This window comes from Nomascus leucogenys, chromosome 7b (assembly GCF_006542625.1).
Source record: "Nomascus leucogenys isolate Asia chromosome 7b, Asia_NLE_v1, whole genome shotgun sequence".
Lineage (NCBI taxonomy): Eukaryota > Metazoa > Chordata > Mammalia > Primates > Hylobatidae > Nomascus > Nomascus leucogenys.
Genome location: NC_044387.1, coordinates 33131410 through 33151179, shown reverse-complemented (window position 1 = coordinate 33151179; position 19770 = coordinate 33131410). Strand labels below are relative to the sequence as shown.

Genomic DNA, 19770 nt, shown 5'->3' with positions numbered 1-19770 from the left:
TTCATATCTTCTGATATGTTCCATATATTCTTTTAAAAAATTTTGTCTAATAAGGGAAGTATATTAAAATCTGCAAGCAAGGTCTGTTTCTCCATTTAGTTCTGTTTACTTTTGTTTTCTATATTTTGAATTTTGTTATCAGGCATGTATTAATGTAGAATTTTGTATATTTTTGGTGAATTGATCCTTTTATTACCCTGAGTGTCTGGTGATGCCTCTTACTTAATGCCTATTTGATAGTAGACATAGGTGTGCTGTTATCCTTCCATGTATATTTCATTCTGTGTATATTTGCATAGTATTCCTTTTATTCTTTTACTTTCAACCTTTCTGTATTCTTATATTTTGGATACATCACTTGTATGCAGGGTAAATTGGGGTTTTATTTTTTTAATCCATCTGCTGTTGTCATTGTTTAAATTCAAGTACTTAATACATTTGTATTTAGGGTAATATTTTAAAATACTTAGGTTTAATCTACTTCCTTATTTGCCCCACTAGTATTTTTTTTCTGCTTGTTTTTTTTTTTTTCTGCTTTTTTTTTTTTTTTTTCATTCTTTTGGAATAAGCAAGTATTTTTATTATTTCATCCTCTTCCCATTGTCTTTTTAAACATTTTGACTTGGCCTTTAGTGAGTATCCTATGTTTGTCTCCTTGGCTTATTAGGGGCTAGTATGCATTGCAAACATTGCAACATATGTTTACTTATTATTTGGGTACATTAAGTTGTACTATGTTTATTACAGGATCAGTCTTTGTACTTTACTTTTTTGGAGACAGGGTCTCACCTGTCACCCAAGTTTAGTGGCTGAGTGCAGTAGCATGATGATGGCTCACTGCAGTCTTGACTTCCTGGGCTCAAACAGTCATTGCATGTAGCTAGGACTACAGGCACAAGCCACGAAGCCTGGCTAATTTTTTAATTTTTTTTAGAGATGAGGTCACACAATGTTGCCTAGGCTAGTCTTGGACTCCTGGATGCAAGCTATCCACCCGTCTCAGCCTCCCAAAGTGTTGGGATTACAGGTGTGAGCCACCGTGCCCAGCTTGTACTTCACTATTTTTTAACTTTTGAAAAATTCCATGTTTCTCTTGCCTTTGTTTTCCTCCTGTGAATTACTATTTTCTTTCTATGTTCAGAGGAGTGGAGATTTTATCCAGCTTAAATTCTGTAGTTTGTATTAGACATAATAGATATTTTGTTATTTTATAAACATGTTTATATTATAATATTAAATATACTTTTAAAAACCACATATTGCCTGCGTTTTCTAGACCCCTTCCTTAAATGAAAATAATGTATCATTTATTGTCAGATTTTATGTTTGCATGATATAAAAAAATGTGGCAGGAAAATTACTAGACCATTTTTCCTGTTTCAGTTTTTCTGTCTCAGTAGGGTGATGTATCTGGTCCAAATTAGAAATATTGGCAAGTATTGCCAGATACTATCTGGCATTGAAGTATTTTGATTACATCCATTTATGTTAGATATTTTAGGAACAGCTTAAATTGTCCCAGGCTACAAGGTACTGTTTGATACAACATAGCACTGCATAGATACTCCTCAACTTATGACGGGGATATGTCCTGAAAAAACTTGTGAGTCAAAGTATGTGTGTGGCTGACTTGGAACTGTAGCTTGCTGCAGCTGCCCAGCGTTGCAAGAAAATTACTGAATTCATATTGCTTTTGTACCATTGTAAAGGGGAAACTCTTTTTTTTTTTTGAGACGGAGTTTTCCCCTTGTTGCCCAGGCTGGAGTGCAATGGTGCGATCTTGGCTCACCGCAACCTCTGCCTCCTGGGTTCAAGCGATTCTCCTGCCTCAGCCTCCCAAGTAGCTAGGATTACAGGCATGCACCACCACACCCAGCTAATTTTGTATTTTTAGTAGAGACATGGTTTCTCCATGTTGGTCAGGCTGGTCTCGAACTCTCGACCTCAGGTGATCTGCCTGCCTCGGCCTCCCAAAGTGGTGGGATTACAGGCATGAGCCACCACACCTGGCCATAAAGTTGAAAAGTCTTAAGTTGAATCCTAAGTCAGGGACTGTCTTTATCACTGAATATTTTTTAATGCTTCTGCTCCATTTAACTAATGAGGATGTCAAGTAGTAAACCAACCCAATTTATCGTCTTAGTCCAGTTTGTGCTGCTATAACAAAATACCACACACTTGGTAATTTACAAAGAACAGAAATTCATTTCTCACAGTTCTGGAGGCTGGAAAGTCCAAGATCAAGGTGCTGGCAGGTTTGGGCTCAGTCTCTTTGCATCCAGGACGGTGCCTTGAATGCCCTATTCTCTAAAGGAGAGGAATGTTGTGTCCTCACATAGCAGAAGGGTAAGAAAAAGGGCAAGCCCTTTTTATAGCTGTATTAATCCATTCATGAGGGTGGAGACACCTCTCATTAGGCCTCACCTCCCATCAGTGTGTCATTAGGGATTAAGTTTTAACATAAGTTTTGGAGGAGACAAAAACATTCAAAGCATAGCAAACATAAACATGTCAAGAATTGTAAAGGGTCTGAGATTTTACTCTACTTTTACTCTATTCTAACAAATTTTGTGAGTGGCTGCAGAAGAGTCAAAGGACAGAATGTGGCAGCAATATAATTAGCTAGAGTAGCAGCATTCGCACCAGTTCCCGAGCCTCAGTTTTCACTGAGTGATACAGAGCCTGACACCTGAGCCTGTATAGGCTTGCATCACAGTAGGGGAGCCTTGAATTGTAGAACCTGAATCTTTTATAATGGACAGTAAACATGTCTATCCTTTGCTTTGGAGAGAGACACTTTCTTTTCCTGCATACCAACATCCTTTAAAAGATAGTCTTGAACAGAGGCAGTCAGTGATTTTACTGTCAAGCAGAAGTGCAAGAGATGTGAAGAACCATCTTTCAGCATTTTGGAAGGCAGAAAAAGCAAGTGGGTATTTGTAAGATGTCCTAAATAAGTGACTTGCTGTCTTCAGGAAGCAGGGGATCTATTTTTGGAGTATGTTTGTACTATTCACTGCTTTTTCTTGGTAGAGAAAGATACCCAACCCTCTGTTTTGTGGAGTTTTGTGTCTTCTTTCTTTTTATTAATGCTTCTGTTTATATATAAAAGTTCAAATAAGTGAAAACAAAATGATGGAGTGGTATCATTTTAATTTAGTAAAAATGTATTGAGGTATAGTGTTTTGAACAAGAAAGGTTAAAAAATCATGGGAGCTAGCTGGTGTTCCAGGATAACTTTAGATATTCAGACTGGATTTCTGAGAGATCTCTGAGATTAAACTCCTTCAAAGTGGAATTTTATTAAACACTCTTAACACAAAGAGCATATAGTGACTTACTGTCTTCTAGACTAAAGGTTATCACAGATCAAAGGGCTGTAAATTGCACAGCCTGATGGAGAGGACATTCACTCTTGTCAATGTTTAAATTTCAAGCAAATAGCAAAGACAAAGAACTTAGTATCTAACTTCTCAAGTCAGCATGATATCTTTGAATTTATTTTGGATCTCTCTAAATTTGACTTTGTTGACTATCTTCCTGGCTGCTTTAGTACCTTTTATTCTACGTCATCCTATTTTTTCTCTCCTTTTTAAAACATCGTTTCTTTCTATGCTATTCAATTGATGGGCTTTCCTAAGATTGAGCCTTCTACACTTATTCCTCCATCCCTGACCCCCTCACTAGCCTCCCCTATAGATCTCTGCATTGCTATAATATCAAATCTTACGTGTATGCACATCACTCTGAAGTTTGCTTTGCTCTTGTATTCCAAAATCACATTTCCAACTGCCACCTGAATGTTTCCCTGCATGTGTTTCCCCAATACCTTAAAACTTTGTAATTCTAGTTTGAATGTATTTACCAAAAGGGCAGGGGCAAAAGCATGTTTTAATTTTAATATTTTGCTCTTTTAAAAGAAGTTCCCCAAACAAATTATTTCGATAAATCATTATGGCTTTTTTTATGGATGTTGTTTTGTAAATTCTATTTTGTATTTGTAAATAATGCTTTCTCATATTAAATATTTGTCATATTTTCATTGCCAAAACTAAGTGCTTAGATTTTTACATTTATCCTTCACATTCTTCCACCTCCCTTCCCACCTCTCATCCCCTCCCCTACAAGGACAAAATGTTTTAAATGCTGTAATCTTGCATGGGGTTTGGGTTTTCTATTATTTTTATTGGTGATAATTCTGTCACAGGATCCTTAGGATGTCACTTTTCCAGCCAGAAGCCTCTGTGGCCGGTGGCACCTCTGCCTGAGTTATCCTCGGGCCCACTGGGCTTGTTCTGCCCACTTGGTCCAGCAGGCTGTACTTGGCTTGTGCTATCGACCTGGATCCTACACCTGCCAAGGGTGAGCCAGGCGCAGAGCAGTGAAGCGGGTGTGAGTGAGCCCAAGGTCTGGCCACTGCACACAGCCAGGCATGCTGGCTGCAGTGGAGTGGACAGCTCCAGGTGCAGGCACAGGTGCCGGCTCTGTGTGAGGATGTGGCTGGACCAGGCATACCACAAGTGTTTTCCACTGTGGGCACCAGGTAACGTGGTGGTACCTGGAAGCTTGGAGATGTTGGAAACAGCAGAGCCCCAAAGGAATGTCACAGCTCTGGTATCACAGCTCTGATCACAGCCCTTGCGTCTGGGCTCCCCAAAGAGCCACAGCTCCTCTTCTTGTTGCCCAAAATGTGGTGACCAGTGGGCATGTTTCAGTCCTGTTTGTGTTACAGCTCTTTCAGTCCTGCCATTTGGTAGGTGTTGAGTTCTTGTCCAGCCTTTAGGAAGAATGTGGTATGTGGACAGCTGGAGGGTGAGCAAGGCAGAGAGGAGCTTCATTGAGCAACAGAACAGCTCTCAGGAGACCTGAAGTGGGTAGGTCCTTCTGCCATCAGGTCGTCCTGACGAGTGTCCAGCTCTCAGCAGAGAGGATACCTGGAGGGGGTAGCTCCTGTCCACAGGCAGGCCGTCCTCACAAATGTCTAGCTTTCGGCAGAGAGGACACCTGGAGTGGGTGGCTCCTTTCTGCAGGTGGGTCATCCGAACGAGTGTCCTGCTCTCAGTGGAGAGGAGACCCAGAGTGGGTAGCTTCTTTCTGTAGGCAGGTTGTCCCAATGCATGTCCAGCTCTCAGTGAAGAGGAGACTGGAATGGGTAGCTCCTACGTGGCATCCCAGCAAGTGTCCAGTTCTCAGCGGAGAGGAGACCCAGAGTGAGTAGCTCCTATCCTCAAGCTGGTCAGCCTGATGAGTGTCCAGCTCTCAGCAGAGAGGAGACCTGGAGTGGGTGGCTCCTTTCTGCAAGCAGGTTGCCCCAACGAGTGTCTAGTTCTCAGCGGAAAGGAGACCCGGAGTGGGTGGCTCCTTTCCATAGGCAGGGTGTCCCAGCAAATGTCCTGCTCTTAGTGGCGAGGAGACCCAGAGTGGGTAGCTCCTTCTCACAGCTGGTAGTCCTGACGTCCCAGTGAGTCTGGCTGAGTCGGGTTTTTATGGGCTTCAGAAGGGAGGAAGTGCATGCTGATTGGTCCATGGGCGGCCATGGGTAGGCCCAGAAAAAGCACCATAAGTTGTTGCTCTCGGCTGCAGACTCTACACAGCTCTGACAGCCTGCCCTCCATGCTTCAGGCTGTCCCTGGCTTAAAGGTGGGGCTTCACCAGGGACTCACTCCTTTCTGCCCAGGAGCCTCTCTGCCTCCTGCTGCCATCAATCATGTTGTCCATGGTGCCCGGGCTGTTCATGCTGAGGGGCGCTTGCAGGACTGCGCCGAACCACCCTCAGCCTCCCTCCCATACTCACTGGCACCCAAAGTCTGGAGGGGACCAAGGTGGAAGGGAGCTGGCGTGTCAGTGCCACCTTGAGCACATGAACACCTAGGTGGGTCATGAGAGTGGCTTGGCTCAGCCTTAACTTTGGTCTGAAATCAGAGCAGGCAAAAAGTTTTTCTGGGACTGGGGAGAGGCCAGGCAGTAGAAGCAGGCACTTTGGAGCCTGTTGGGGCAGGGGGTGCTTCCTGGGTTCTCAAGAGTGGAGGGATACCTGGGTCCACAGCCATGGCTGGGCGGCTGCAGCTGTGCCTGGGTGAGTGGGGCTCATGCCCCACCAACTTGGAAAAGAGCAGGGCTCCTACCTGTTCCCAGCTCCCACTGGCTTCATGGAGTACGCAGCCCTGGCCATGCCTCCCCCACTGCAGCCAGTGTCTTCACGGTGGCCACTCCAGATGGGCCACCGGAGCCATCAATTCAGTCTGTATTTATGAAGGAAAAGACAAATCTTGTGTTACTTTCCTCTCTTTGTAGGTCTCTGTGCCTTGCGGAGAATCCTGAAAAAACAGCCTAATCTCCCCGATGTCAAGGTGGCTGGACTGGTGAAGATTACTCTGAATGATTTCTTGCAGGCAATGAATGACATCAGACCCAGTGCCATGAGGGAAATAGCAATTGATGTCCCAAATGTAAGTCATTTATGTCCCACACTAGCTACACTGTTTGAATTAAACTCTGAAAAAAATTTAGAGTCCAGGGAGACTGACTTCCTAGGCTAAAGTTTAAAAAAAATTTTTCTTAATTGAAAGTTTTATTGAGATAGCTGTAAATTCAGTGCAGTTATACGAAGTAATATAGGGAGATTCTGTGTATCCTATACCCAGTTTCCTCCAATGGCAACATCTTGCAAAACTGTAGTACAGGCTGGGTACAGTGGCTCATGGCTGTAATCCCAGCACTTTGGGAGGCCGAGGTGGGCGGATCACTTGGGCCCAGGAGTTTGAGACCAGCCTGGGCAACATGGTAAAACCCCATCTCTACAAAAAGTACGAAAATTAGTTGAGTGTGGTGGTGCACACCTGTAGTCCCAGCTACAGCTGAGGTGGGAGGATCATCTGAGCCCTGGGGAATGTTGAGGCTGCACTGAGCCATGGTTGTGCCACTGCACTTCAGCCTGGGTGACAGAGTGAGACCCTGTCTCAAAAACAAAAAAACGAAACACCCAAAAAACTATATTACAATACTACAACCAGGATACCCCTATTGATACAATCCATTGATCTTACTCAGATTTTTTCAGTTTTACTTGTGTGTATGTGTTTATTTAGTTTTATACAATTTTATCTCATGAAAAGGTTTGTGTATTCATCACAGATACTGAGTAGTTCCATCACCACAAAGATCCCTCATGTTGTCTTTTATAATCACACCCACCTCATTCCTCCCCTCATTTCTGAATTTTTATTTCAGAACCTTTATATAAATGGAATCATACTGTATACAACCTTTTGGAATTAGCTTTTTTCACATATGAGTAAGATCATTTGTCTTTCTGTGTACCTTAACTTATTTCAGTAGGCATAATGTTCCCCAGATTCATCCATGTTATTATAAGTGACAGTATTTTCTTCTTTTTATAAGGCCAAATAATATTCCATTATGCCACATTTCTTTATACCATTATACCACATTTTCTTTCTCTGTTCATCTGTTGAGGGACACTTAGATTGATTCCCTATCTTGGATGTTGTGAATAATGCTGTAGTGAACATGAGAGTGCAGATATCGCTTTGAGATACTTCATTTCCTTTCGATAATTACCCAGTAGCAGGATTGCTGAATATTTTGGTAACTTAATATTTTGAGGAACCACCATACCGTTTTCCATAATGTCTGTACCACTTTACATTCCCACCAACAGTGTACAAGCGTTTCTTTTTCTCCATATCCTTGGCAACACTTATCTTTCATCTTTTTGGTAATGGCCTTCCTAACAGTTGTGAGGTGATATCTCATTATAGTTTTGATAAGCATTACCCTAATGATTAGTGGTGTTGAACATATTTTCATATACCAGTTAGCCATTTGTATGTCTTCTTTTAACAAATGTTACTCAAATCCTTTGCCCATTTTTAATCAGGTTGTTTTTTTTGTTTTTTTGCTTTTGAGTGTTTGAGTTTCTTTTTTTTTTTTTTTTTTTTTTTTTTTTGGGGCTTAGGACATCTTTATTGGATAAATGAATTGCCTTCATTCTATGAATGAAAAAACTAAGCCTTAGAAAAGGCAGGTTCCTCAAGGTACCCAGCTAAAAAGAGATAACTCCAGATCTACCTCTGGATAGGTAGAGAGGGAAGCTGCTTCCTTATTTTATTTTTTTCAACATAAATAAAGTATTTATTGTAGTATAAGTACTGGAGTCAGACAGAGTTGGCTGAATTAAAACCTCTGCTTCACTGCTTATTAGCTGTGCTGTCTTGGGCAAATTACTTCACTTTTCTTTTTTTTTTTTTTTTTTTTTTTTAATTATACTTTAGGGTTTTAGGGTACATGTGCACAATGTGCAGGTTTGTTACATATGTATCCATGTGCCATGTTGATTTCCTGCACCCATTAACTCGTCATTTAGCATTAGGTGTATCTCCTAATGCTGTCCCTCCCCCCTCCCCCACCCCACAACAGTCCCCGGAGTGTGATGTTCCCCTTCCTGTTAGTATTTTGGATAGTAACCCCTTACCTCATATATGGTTCACACATATTTTATCCCATTCCATAGGTTGTCTGTTTACTCTGTTGCCTTTGCTGTGCAGAACTTTCTAGTTTGATGCAGTCCTGTTTGTCAATTTTTGCTTTTCTTGCCTCTGCTTTTGGAGTGTATCCAAAAATTCATTGCCCTGACCCGTGCCATAAGGCTTTTCCTTATGTTTTCTTCTAGTAGTTTTACAGTTCTAGGTATTATGTTTAAATATTTAGTCCATTTTGAACTGATTTTTTGTATGTGGTGTGAGAAGACTGGCCAGTTTCATATGTGGACATACAGTTTATCATGTGGATATCATGTGGATATCATGTGGATATACAGTTTTCCTGACACCATTTTTTAAATAGATTGTGCTTTCATCATTGCGTGTTCTTCGGTACCTTTGTAGATCAATTGACTGTACATGCGTGGATTTATTTCTGGGCTCTCTATTCTGTTTCATTTACTTATATGTCTGTTTTTATGCCAGTATATTGCTGTCTTGATTATCGTAGCTTTGTGGTGTATTTTGAAATCAGATAGTGTGATGCCTAACAGCTTTTTTTTTTTTTTTTTTGCTTGAGATTACTTTGACTATGTGGTGACTTTTATGTTTCCTTATGAATTTTAGGGTTGTTTTTCATATTTTAGAGAAAAATGCCATTGGAATTTTGGTAGTGGTTACATTAAATCTGTAGACAATTTTGGGTAGTATGAATATTTTAATAGTGTTAATTTTTTAAATTCATGAACATTAGACATTATTCTATGTATTTGTGTCTTCTATTTATTTCATCAGTATTTTATAGTTTTCAGTATACAGGTCTTTCACTGTCTTGGTTTTTTCTGTATATTTAAAAAATACTATTGTATATGGGATTTTCTTTTTTTAATTTTTTGGATAGTTGTTAGAGTATAGAAATGCTACTGACTTTTGTTGTTGTCAATTTTGTATCCTGCCAATTTACTGAATTCATTGATTGGTTTTAATCTTTTTTTTTTTTGGTGGAATATTTAGGGTTTCCTTTATATAAGATTATGTCATCTGCAAACAGACAATTTTTTTCTTCTTTTTCAATTCAGATGCCTTTTATTTCTTTTTCTTGCCTAATTTCCCTGGCTATGACTTTCAGTACTATATTAAATAGAAGTGGCAAGAGTGAGCATTTTGTCTTACTCTTCATCTTAGAGGAAAAGTTTTTAGCTTTTCATTGTTGGGTATGAAGTTAGCTGTGAGCTTGTCATATATATAGCATTATGATGTTGAGGTGCATTCTTTCTAATGTATTGAGAGTTTTTATCATGAAACGATGTTGAATTTTATCAAATGCTTTTTCTGCATCTATTGATATGATTATGTGATTTTTATTCTTCGTCCTTTTAAGGTGGCATATCATGTTTATTGATTTGCATATGTCGAACCAGCAACCTTGCGTCCTAGGGATGAATCTCATTGGATCATGGTGTATGATCCTTTTATATGTGCTATTGAATTTGGTTTGCAAATATTTTGTTGAGAATATTTCCATCTATGTTCACCAAGGATATTGGCCTGTAATTTTCTATTCTTACAGCATTCTTGTATCACATTAATGCTGGCCTCATAAAGTGAGTTTGGAAGTGTTCCTTCCTCTTCAGTTTATTGGAAGTTTGGTGAATTCTACTAAGAATTTAAAGAAGTGATGCTAATGCTTGAGAAGCGTAACTTCTCGGGTCTTGGAGTTTTCTTTGTTAGGGAGCTTTTTTATTTTTGGTTTATTCCCCTCACTCATTATTGGCCTGTTCAGATTTTCTTTATGATTCATTTTTGGTAGGTTGTATGTTTCTAGGAATTTATTTATTTCTTCTTGGTTGGCCAAATTTTTGCCATGTAATTGTTCATATTAGTCTCTTATGATTGTATTTTTGTGGTATCAATTGTAGTGTCTCCTGTTTCATTTCTGATTTTATTTACTTTAATCTTCTTTCTTTTTTTCATAGTAGTCTAGTGAAAGGTTTGTCAATTTTGCTTATCTTTTGAAAAAACAACTGATCTTTTAATATTATTTCTTATATTGATCTTTTAAATTAATTTCTAGTCTCCATTTCATTTATTTCTGCTCTGATCTTTAGTATTTCCTTCCTTCTGCTAACTCTGGACTTAATTTGTTCTTTTTCTATTTCTTTGTTGTGTAAAATTAGGTTGTTCATTTGAGATATTTCTTTTTTCTTAATATAGGTATTTATTGCTATAAACTTTCCTCATAGAACTACTTTTGCTGTATCAAAGTTTTGGTATGTTGTGTTTCTATTTTCATTTGTCTTAAGACTTTTTTTATTTTTCTTTTGATTTCTTCTTTGACCCATTGGTTGTTCAGGAGTATGTTGTTTAATTTCCAGATATTTGTGGATTTTCCAATTTTTTTTTCCTGTTATTCATTTCTGGTTTGTATGATTGTGGACAGAAAAGATACGTGATATGATTTTAGTCTTAAAGTTTTTAGACTTGTTTTGTGGTCTAAGATATGATCTATCCTTCAGAATGTGTCATGTGCACTTGAAAAGAATGTGTATTTGAGAGCCCCATAGATGGTTCACATCACAGGACTCTGTACAGACAACCCCCAGTACCAATCCAGAGCTGGGTAGACTCGCTGTAGACTGTCTTGTGGCTAGACCTACAAGACAGACAACAATCACTGCAGTTAGGCTCACAGTAAGATACATCCATAGGAAAAGTGGGGAGAGTACTACGTCAACGGAATATCCCGTGGGACAAGAGGATTCGAACAACAGCCTTCAGCCCTAGACCTTCTTCTGACAGAGCCTACCCAATGAGAAAGAACCAGAAAACCAACCCTGGTAATATGCCAAAACAAGGCTCTTCAACACCCCTCAAAAATCACACTAGGGATGTGTTTCCATTTGGGTCGTCTATTTCTTTCAGTGGTGTTTTGTAGTTTTCCTTGTAGAGGTCTTTCGACTCCTTGGTTAGGTGTATTCCTAAGTATTTTATTTCTTTTGCAGCTATTGTAAAAGCGTTGCGTTATTGATTTGATACTCTTCTTGGTCGCTGTTGGTGTACAGAAAGCTACTGATTTGTATACATTAATCTTGTATCTGGAAACTTTGCTGAATTCTTTCAATAGTTCTAGGAGCTTTACTCCTAAGGAGGAGTCCTTAGGGTTTTCAAGGTAAACGATCATATTGTCAGCAGTGACAGTTTTACTTCCTCTTTACTGATTTTGATGCCTTTCATTTCTTTCTATTGTCTGATTGCTCTGGCTAGGACTTCCAATACTGTAATGAAGAGGAGTGGTGAGAGTGAGCATCCTTGTCTTGTTCCAGTTCTCAGAGGAATGCTTTCAACTTTTCCCCCATTCAGTATTACATTGGCTGTGGGTTTGTCATAGATGGCTTTTATTACATTAAGGTATGTCCCATGTATACCAATTTTGCTGACAGTTTTAATCATAAAGGGATGCTGGATTTTGTTGAGTACTTTTTCTGCATCTGTTGAGATGATCGTGTGATTGTGTTTTTAATTCTGTTTATGTGGTATATCACATTTATTGACTTGCATATGTTAAACCATCCCTGCATCCCTGGTATGAAACACACTTGATCATGGTGGATTATCTTTTTAGTATGTTGTTGGATTCAGTTAGCTAGCATTTTGTTAAGTAAGGATTTTAGCATCAGTGTTCATCAAGGATATTGGTCTGTAGTTTTCTTTTTTGGTTATGTCCTTTTCTGGTTTTGGTAGTAGGGTGATCCTGGCTTCATAAAATGAATTAGGGAGGGTTCCTTCTTTCTGTCTTGTGCAATAGTGTCAAAAGGATTGAAGGATTGGTACCAGTTCTTCTTTGAATGTCTGGTAGAATTCCGCTGTGAATCCGTCTAGTTTTGGACTTTTTTTTTGTTGGTAATTTTTTTTTTTTTTTTTTTGAGACAGAGTCGTTTTGCTCTTGTTGCCCAGACTGGAGTGCAATGGTGCAATCTCGGCTTATCGCAACCTCTGCCTCCCGGATTCAAGCGATTCTCCACCCTCAGCCTCCCAAGTAGCTGGGTGGGATTACAAGCATGTGCCATCATGCCTGGCTAATTTTGTACTTTTAGTAGAGACGGGGTTTCTCCATGTTGGTCAGGCTGGTCTCTAACTCCTGACCTCAAGTGATCCACCCGCCTCGGCCTCTGAATGTGCTGGGATTACAGGTGTGAGCCACCATGCTTGGCTGGTAATTTTTAAATTACCATTTCAATCTTGCTGCTTGTTATTGGTCTGTTCAGGGTATCTAATTCTTCCTGATTTAAGCTAGGAGAGTTGTATTTTTCCAGGAATTTATTCATCTCTTCTAGGTTTTCTAATTTATGTGCATACAGGTGTTCATAGTAGCCTTGAATGATCTTTTGTATTTCAGTGGTGTCAGTTGTAATATCTCCTGTTTTGTTTCTTAGTGAGGTTATTTAGATTTTCTCTCTTCTTGGTTAATCTTACTAATTGTCTATTTTATCTTTTCAAAGAACCAGCTTTTTGTTTCCTTTATCTTTTGTATTTTTTTTTTCAATTTTATTTAGTTCTGCTCTGATCTTGGTAATTTCCTTTCTTCTGCTTGGTTTGGGGTTCGGTTTGTTCTTGTTTCTCTAATTCCTTGAGGTGTGACCTTAGAATGTCAGTTTGTGCTCTTTCAGACCTTTTGATGTAGGTGCTTTGGGCTATGAAGTTTCCTTTTAGCACTGCCTTTGCTGTATCCCAGAGGTTTTGATAGGCTGTATCATTATTGTCATTCAGTTCGAAGAATTTTTTAATTTTCATCTTGATTTTGTTTTTGACCCAATGCTCATTCAGGAGCAGGTTATTTAATTTTCATGTATTTGCATGGTTCTGAAGGTTCCTTTTGGAGTTGATTTCCAATTTTGTCCCATGGTGGTCTGAGAGAGTGCTTGATATAATTTCAATTTTCTTAAATTTATTGAGATTTGAATCCATAAAGCCTAAAGAACTCCAAATACACTAAAAGAAATTATGTTCATTTCGCTCTCCAGATTTGGGAAATTTTCTGTCATTCTTTTTCTTTTTTTTGAGACGGAATCTCACTCTGTCGCCAGGCTGGAGTGTAGTAGTGTGATCTTGGCTCACTGCAACCTCTGACTCCCTGGTTCAAGGGATTCTCCTGCCTCAGCCTCCCAAGTAGCTGGGATTACAGGCACACGCCACCACGCCCAGCTAATTTCTGTATTTTTAGTAGAGACTGAGTTTCATATGTGGCCAGGATGGTCTTGATTTTCTGACCTCGTGATCCACCCGCCTTGGCCTCCCAAAGTGCTGGGGTTACAGGCCTGAGCCACCGTGCCCAGCCCATTATTTCTTTAAGTAAATTTTCTGCCTCTTTCTCTGCTTCTTCTGGGTCTGTTGTAATGTGTACGCTGGTTCGCTTAATGTTGCATTCTAAGTCCCTCTTAGGCTTTTTTCACTCTTCATTCTCTTTTCTTTTTGTTTTTGTGGCAAGATAATTTCAGAAGATCTGTGTTTGAGTTTGCTGATTCTTCTGTTGTATTGTCTGCTGTTGAAGTTTTCTATTGAATATTTAATTCACTCATTGAATTCTTCATTTTGTTCATGCATTGTTTTCCTGGATTCATGTTATTTGAGTTCTCTTGAAGCTAAGATGATTATTTTTATACTTATCTGGCAGTTTATGTATCATCAGTCGTTTAGTGTCTGCTACTGGTGCTTAATTTTGTTCCTTTGGCATCCTGTTTCTCTAATTATTAGTGATTTTTGTGGGCTTGTGTTATTGTCTGTGCATGTGAAAAAGTAAACAATATTTCTTGTGTTTACAGATTGGTTTCTGTAGGGAAAGCCCTTCACTAGTCAGCTTGTCTAGTAGTTCTGGGTAGGTTGTCTTGTTGCTGGAGTCCTTGGGTATCTTGGTTTGTTGTCTGGGTCAGCAGGTAGATGATCTTGGTGTCTAGGTCCAAGGAGGGCAGTCTTAGTGCTGGGATGGGGCTGGAGCTTGAGGCCACAGGGATAGCTCTGGAGCCTCTGTCCACTGGGGCTGACCTGGAGCCTGTGTCTATGGGGGTGATCCTGAAGGCTGAATTAATGGATGCCACCTGGCACTGAGGTGGGCCTTGAATTCAGGACCATAGTGGTGGGTCTAGAGCCTGAGACCAGCCTGGGTCTACAGTGGCTAGTTTGGAGTTTGGGGCTGCAGGTCCAAGCCTGGCTCTTGAGTAGGCCTAGAACCTAAGTCTGCAGGGATCCATCCTGGGCTGTGGGGGCTGACCTTGGTCTGGGATAGGGCAAGTACTGGAATCTGTGGGAGAGTTGGATGCTTATGTCATCCTTCTTCCATGTGAACAGTATTTCTCTCCACATTGTGCTGCCAGAGGTTGGGGGTGGGATGAAGCATTTAATGAGAAACTTTACTTCCCAGTTTCTTCAATGCATGTTTTCTTATTTATTTATTATTTTTTTGAGATGAAATCTGTCTTTGTTGCCCAGGCTAGAGTGCAGTGGTGCGATCACGGCTCACTGCAGCTTCAGTCTCCTGAGTTTAGTTGATCCTCCCACCTCAGTCACCTGAATAGCTAGGACTACAGGTGTATGCCACCACACCCAGCTAATTTTTTGTTTTACTTTATATTTTGTAGACATGGGGTTTCCCTATGTTGCCCAGGGTAGTCTTGAATTCCTAGGCTCAAGCAGTCTTCTCACCAGGGCATCCCAAACTGCTGGGATTACAGATGTGAGCTACTGTGCCTGGCCTGTTTCCTTATTTTTGTTCTCCACCCAGGTACTCTAATCTCTCACTTGGATTCTTTAGCTGTTGTGAAGGTATTTTCAAGTGTGGGCAGTTGTTCAAGCTGATATTTCTGTGAGGAAAGAGCAGTAGAAACTCCTGTTCTGCCATCTTTCCATCATCAGTTTCATCACAGTTGTACTCTTTCTTGCAAAAGCTCTACCATTACAATTATTTGAAAATTTAGAGCCTTGTTAGAGAGTCTGGCCTAGTTGTATCCTTTACCTCATTGTGTATGGGCATTTCAGTATCCATAGTTCTCTTGGTCATTAACTAATATTTTTAAATTGTTCGCTAAAAATAAAACAAAAAACAAAACAAAGGAAACTAAAATGATATTAGATAAATGAAGTAGACTATGTGGAATGATAAGGATTTGTTTTCAGCTTTTTTTTTTTTTTTTAAAGAGAGGGGAGCTCTCTCTGTCACCCAGGCTGGAGTGCAATGATGCAGTCCTAGCTCACTTCACTGTAGCATCAAATTTCTCTGCACAAACGATCCTCCTGACTCAGCCTTCTGAGCAGTTGGAATAGCAGGCACATGCCATTGCACCTTACTAAATTTTTTATTTTTTGTAGAGATGAGGTCTTGCTTTGTTGCCCAGACTGGTCTGGAACTCGTGGCTTCAAGTGATCCTCCCGCATCAGCCTCCTAAAGTGCTAAAATTGCTGGTGCAAGCCACCATGCTGGACCTGTTTTCCCTTTTAAAAGTGACTGTATTCCTCGAACAATGGGTTTTGTGGTCATATAAGTTTTGGGATCGTTGGTATAAATAAAACCAATAGTTTCTTTTCTGCTGGACTCCTCAGAGTCTTTTAATATGCTAATATTTATCGTTATGAAGTGATCAAAACAATTTCTTATGGAAACTTAGTTGCCATGGCTTGGGGAGCAGCGACGTTTTGTATTTTGCAATGTGATTGCAATAAATGACCACAAGTTCTTTCCGTCACTGTGTGTTTGCCCTTTTGTGTTGCAGTTTTGTACTCCTATGACAAAAGAAATGGAATCAGTTTTTGCTGGCTTTAAGTCTGTGCCTGGCTCTGTTACTTTCTTTGGCCAGTGTGATATCAGCAATCATGATGCACACAGGCTTGAAAGTGCTTGAGGCTTGCCTTCCCTTGCTGCTCTTTTAAATCCTGCCTTATCTATATTAAGAAATATTTACTAGCTTCCTGGAGGATGAGAGACCCTGTGGAACAGAATGAGCCCTCTTAGCTGAAAATCCTTCTACCCAGCTGTCCTGCCAATTACCAGACATGTGACATCGTGCTGGACCATCCTATCCCAATTGAAGTTTGTCCACACCAGAAGAATCACCCAGTTAACTCTCAGAACTGTCAGAAATAATATATGTCTGTTGTTTTAAGTCGCTAATTTTTGGGGTAATTAATTATCAAAAGCTAAAGGATGCATATACCTGTTAACTTTTTATATAATACAGTTGTTTTATAAATTTAGGCTGAGAAACAGTGCTCTATGGGTAGGAACATTCTCTAAGGACTTATTGCTAGTTTAGGTTGCTTAGTGTGGTTTTGAATTCTTTTTGAGACATTTTCAAATTTACTATTGAATTTTAACTTAATTTCCAAAAATTTCTATAGCAGAACATGCTCATTTAATGTAAGTAATTTGACAAATGGAATTATGTAATAATGGATGATTGATGTTGGGTTAGTAGAAACTTTCTCTAGAATCGATGTTATAAAACCTTGGTTGATTATTATGAGTTTTTTTTTTATCTGCAATATTTATCTGTATTTTATTGCATACTGTTGCATAAAATCATGGGTCAGGTAGATGCCCAGTCATCAAATGCCACATGTCAGAATTTCAGGTGATAGTTCCAAACTACATGAATCAAAAACACTTTCTAGTTTAAAACAATTTGGAACTAAAGAACATACAGTAACATTTTAAACTTAATATTACTGCCAATGGAGAATGTGTTTAAACAGCATCCACTCTTGGAATTGCTAAACTGATTTATTCATCATAGGAACTGGTACTACAACTGCATATTTAATTGCTCTAATGAAAGATTTTTTTTCCTTTATTTTCCTTTAATACGGTATTTACAATCCATGGACTTGTGCCATTTTCCATTTGGCACTTTATTATTTGGCCTAAGGCCATGGTGTACTGTGACGTTACTCATGAGCTCTGGAGTGATTAACACTGGTGAAAGTACTTTCTTATACTGCATTTTATGCTTGCTTCAGATAATAAAAATTTTCCTGAGAAGTCAACATTTCTGTAATTGGATTCCTAAAAATTCAGTTTCCTGATTTCTGGCAATTACATCTACAAAAATTTCTCCAGATTATTTCTGCAGATGGTTAATACTTACTTTGGTATAGAAAACCTGTTTTAAATGGCTAGTTAATTATCAACATTTAAAAAATAGTATAATGGGCATTTAGCATGTTTTCAGAAAAGATTTTAGTGCATAAAGTTAAAATTTCCAAATCACACTTGCCTAGTTATATTTAAGTTTGCAAGAGAGGTGCTAGGATGGAAATATTGCCAGTGAAAATATAAATGTTAATACATTACTAATTTTAGGAGACCACAAGTGTTAGCCACTTACTTAAATGTAATGTTTCCTTCTTTTGGGCTTCTGAATGGTGATTACAGTGACATTAAGGTCAAATGTGTTTTCTTTACGGCATGAATCCTTACAATCTAGGAATATGCTAATATTCATTGTGAAATTCCAATTTTCTTATCCAGAGATAACAGCTGTTAACATTTTGTTATAGTTCCTATAAGATTTGTGTGTGTGTGTGTGTGTGTGTGTGTGTATGTATATGTATATTAGAGATGGAGTCTCACTCTTTCGCCTATGCTGGAGTGCAGCAGCATGATCTCAGCTCACTGCAGCCTTCACCTACCAGGTTCAAGTGATTCTCCTGCCTCAGCCTCCCAAGTAGGTTAGAGTACAGGCACGTGCCACTGTGCCCGGCTGATTTTTGAATTTTTTTTTTTTAGTAGAGATGAGGTTGTACCATGTTGGCCAGGCTGGTCTCAAACTCCTGACCTCAGGTGATCTACTCTCCTCAGTCTCCCGGAGTACTGGGATTACAGGTGTGAGCCACAGTGCCTAGCCTTCTTTGTATATTTTAATGTAGTTAATCTTAAGATATATGTAGTTTTATATTCTGCTTTTTTCACTTAAAATTATGTAGTAAACATTTTACTTTAAAATTTGTTGGCAGAACTTTTTAAATGACTACACAAAAGACTTTTATATGGATAAACTGTAATTGGTTGATCCTTCTTCACTCTCAAATATTTAGGCTTTTGTCTATTTTTCCATACCATTGTTATAAAGTTATTTGTATGTAAATCTTTGCATTTATGATTTTTAGAAATAAAATTATAAGACTAAAATGTATGATTTTTAAAGCTTGTGACAAATATCAAGTTTTTGTTTTCAGAAAGGTTATTCTAATTTATGATATATGATAAAAATTTTAAATTATAAAAACCTTAAGCAGGAACTCAATTTTCACTTTGGTTATTTTCTTTTTACTTTTCACTAGAGTTTATTTTTTTAACTTTTGGAAAGATCTTTATTATCAGAAATTGATATTGAATAATCTTTAGATAAATACAAATTTTAAAAAGAAAATGAAAAATAATTATTAATTATATATCTTCTCCTTCCTATAAAAGTGTTAAATTTTTAGATAAAAGGGTATAGCTGGGCCATTACTTTTAATGGATTTTACAGTACATGGCAGCACGTTCTTACCTTTTATTTATATCCTTAGTACTTAGCATATGAATAGCACATAGTAGATACCCAGTCAATATTTGTTGAGTGAATGAATGAATAACTGTAATTTTCATGAATAAACCCCATATTAAATGATAAATTTCAGATATATGTGAAAATGAATTTCTCATCTTTCTTCTTTACCAAAGTACAATAAAGTCTATTATTACCCTCATGAAGCACCTTTAGATTTTTCATATTTTATAAAGCAGCCGATTTCTTTTGTGATTTTTAATCCATGTTCAGTGAATTTAACATTTTTAGAATAAAAATGCCGATAATAGTACTGTGTCATCTACTCTGGAAAGATATAAAGAAGTCCTTTATGTTTTCTGCAGAAACATTTTGCTGCTTTTATCTACTATTAAAAATTCTTATTTTAGTAAGGTAAACAAAAAAATAGTGCTTTTAGTATTTGTATTCATATATTATCATTGTGATAAGTTTCTCCATGTATACCATAACAATTTTCAGTGATAAATGGCATTCTTAACCAAATATATACAAATTGAGTATCATCAAGTTTAATTCTTTTGTGCATCTAAACCTGCCTCCCCTCACCTCCATGCTTTCTCTGTTTCATTTTATGTAGCGTTTTAGGTCGTTCCTTATTATTTGGAAGTAATTCATCTTTATACTTTTTGATCTTGCCTTTGGATTCTAGTTTTCAGAATTTGGACATTTGGTTCACAACGCGCTAATGTATA

The 19770-nt window shown here is 38.5% G+C and overlaps 1 protein-coding gene across 2 annotated transcripts in view; it reads left to right on the top strand.

Annotated features, from left to right (window-relative positions):
* SPATA5 (spermatogenesis associated 5) overlaps positions 1-19770 on the top strand; it is a 381760-nt gene that overhangs the window by 44938 nt on the left and 317052 nt on the right. For both annotated transcript variants that reach the window (XM_030815733.1, XM_030815732.1), the window contains exon 10: positions 6295-6449. In XM_030815733.1, coding sequence (XP_030671593.1) covers positions 6295-6449 — 155 coding nt within the window. The remainder of the gene's footprint in view (positions 1-6294; positions 6450-19770) is intronic.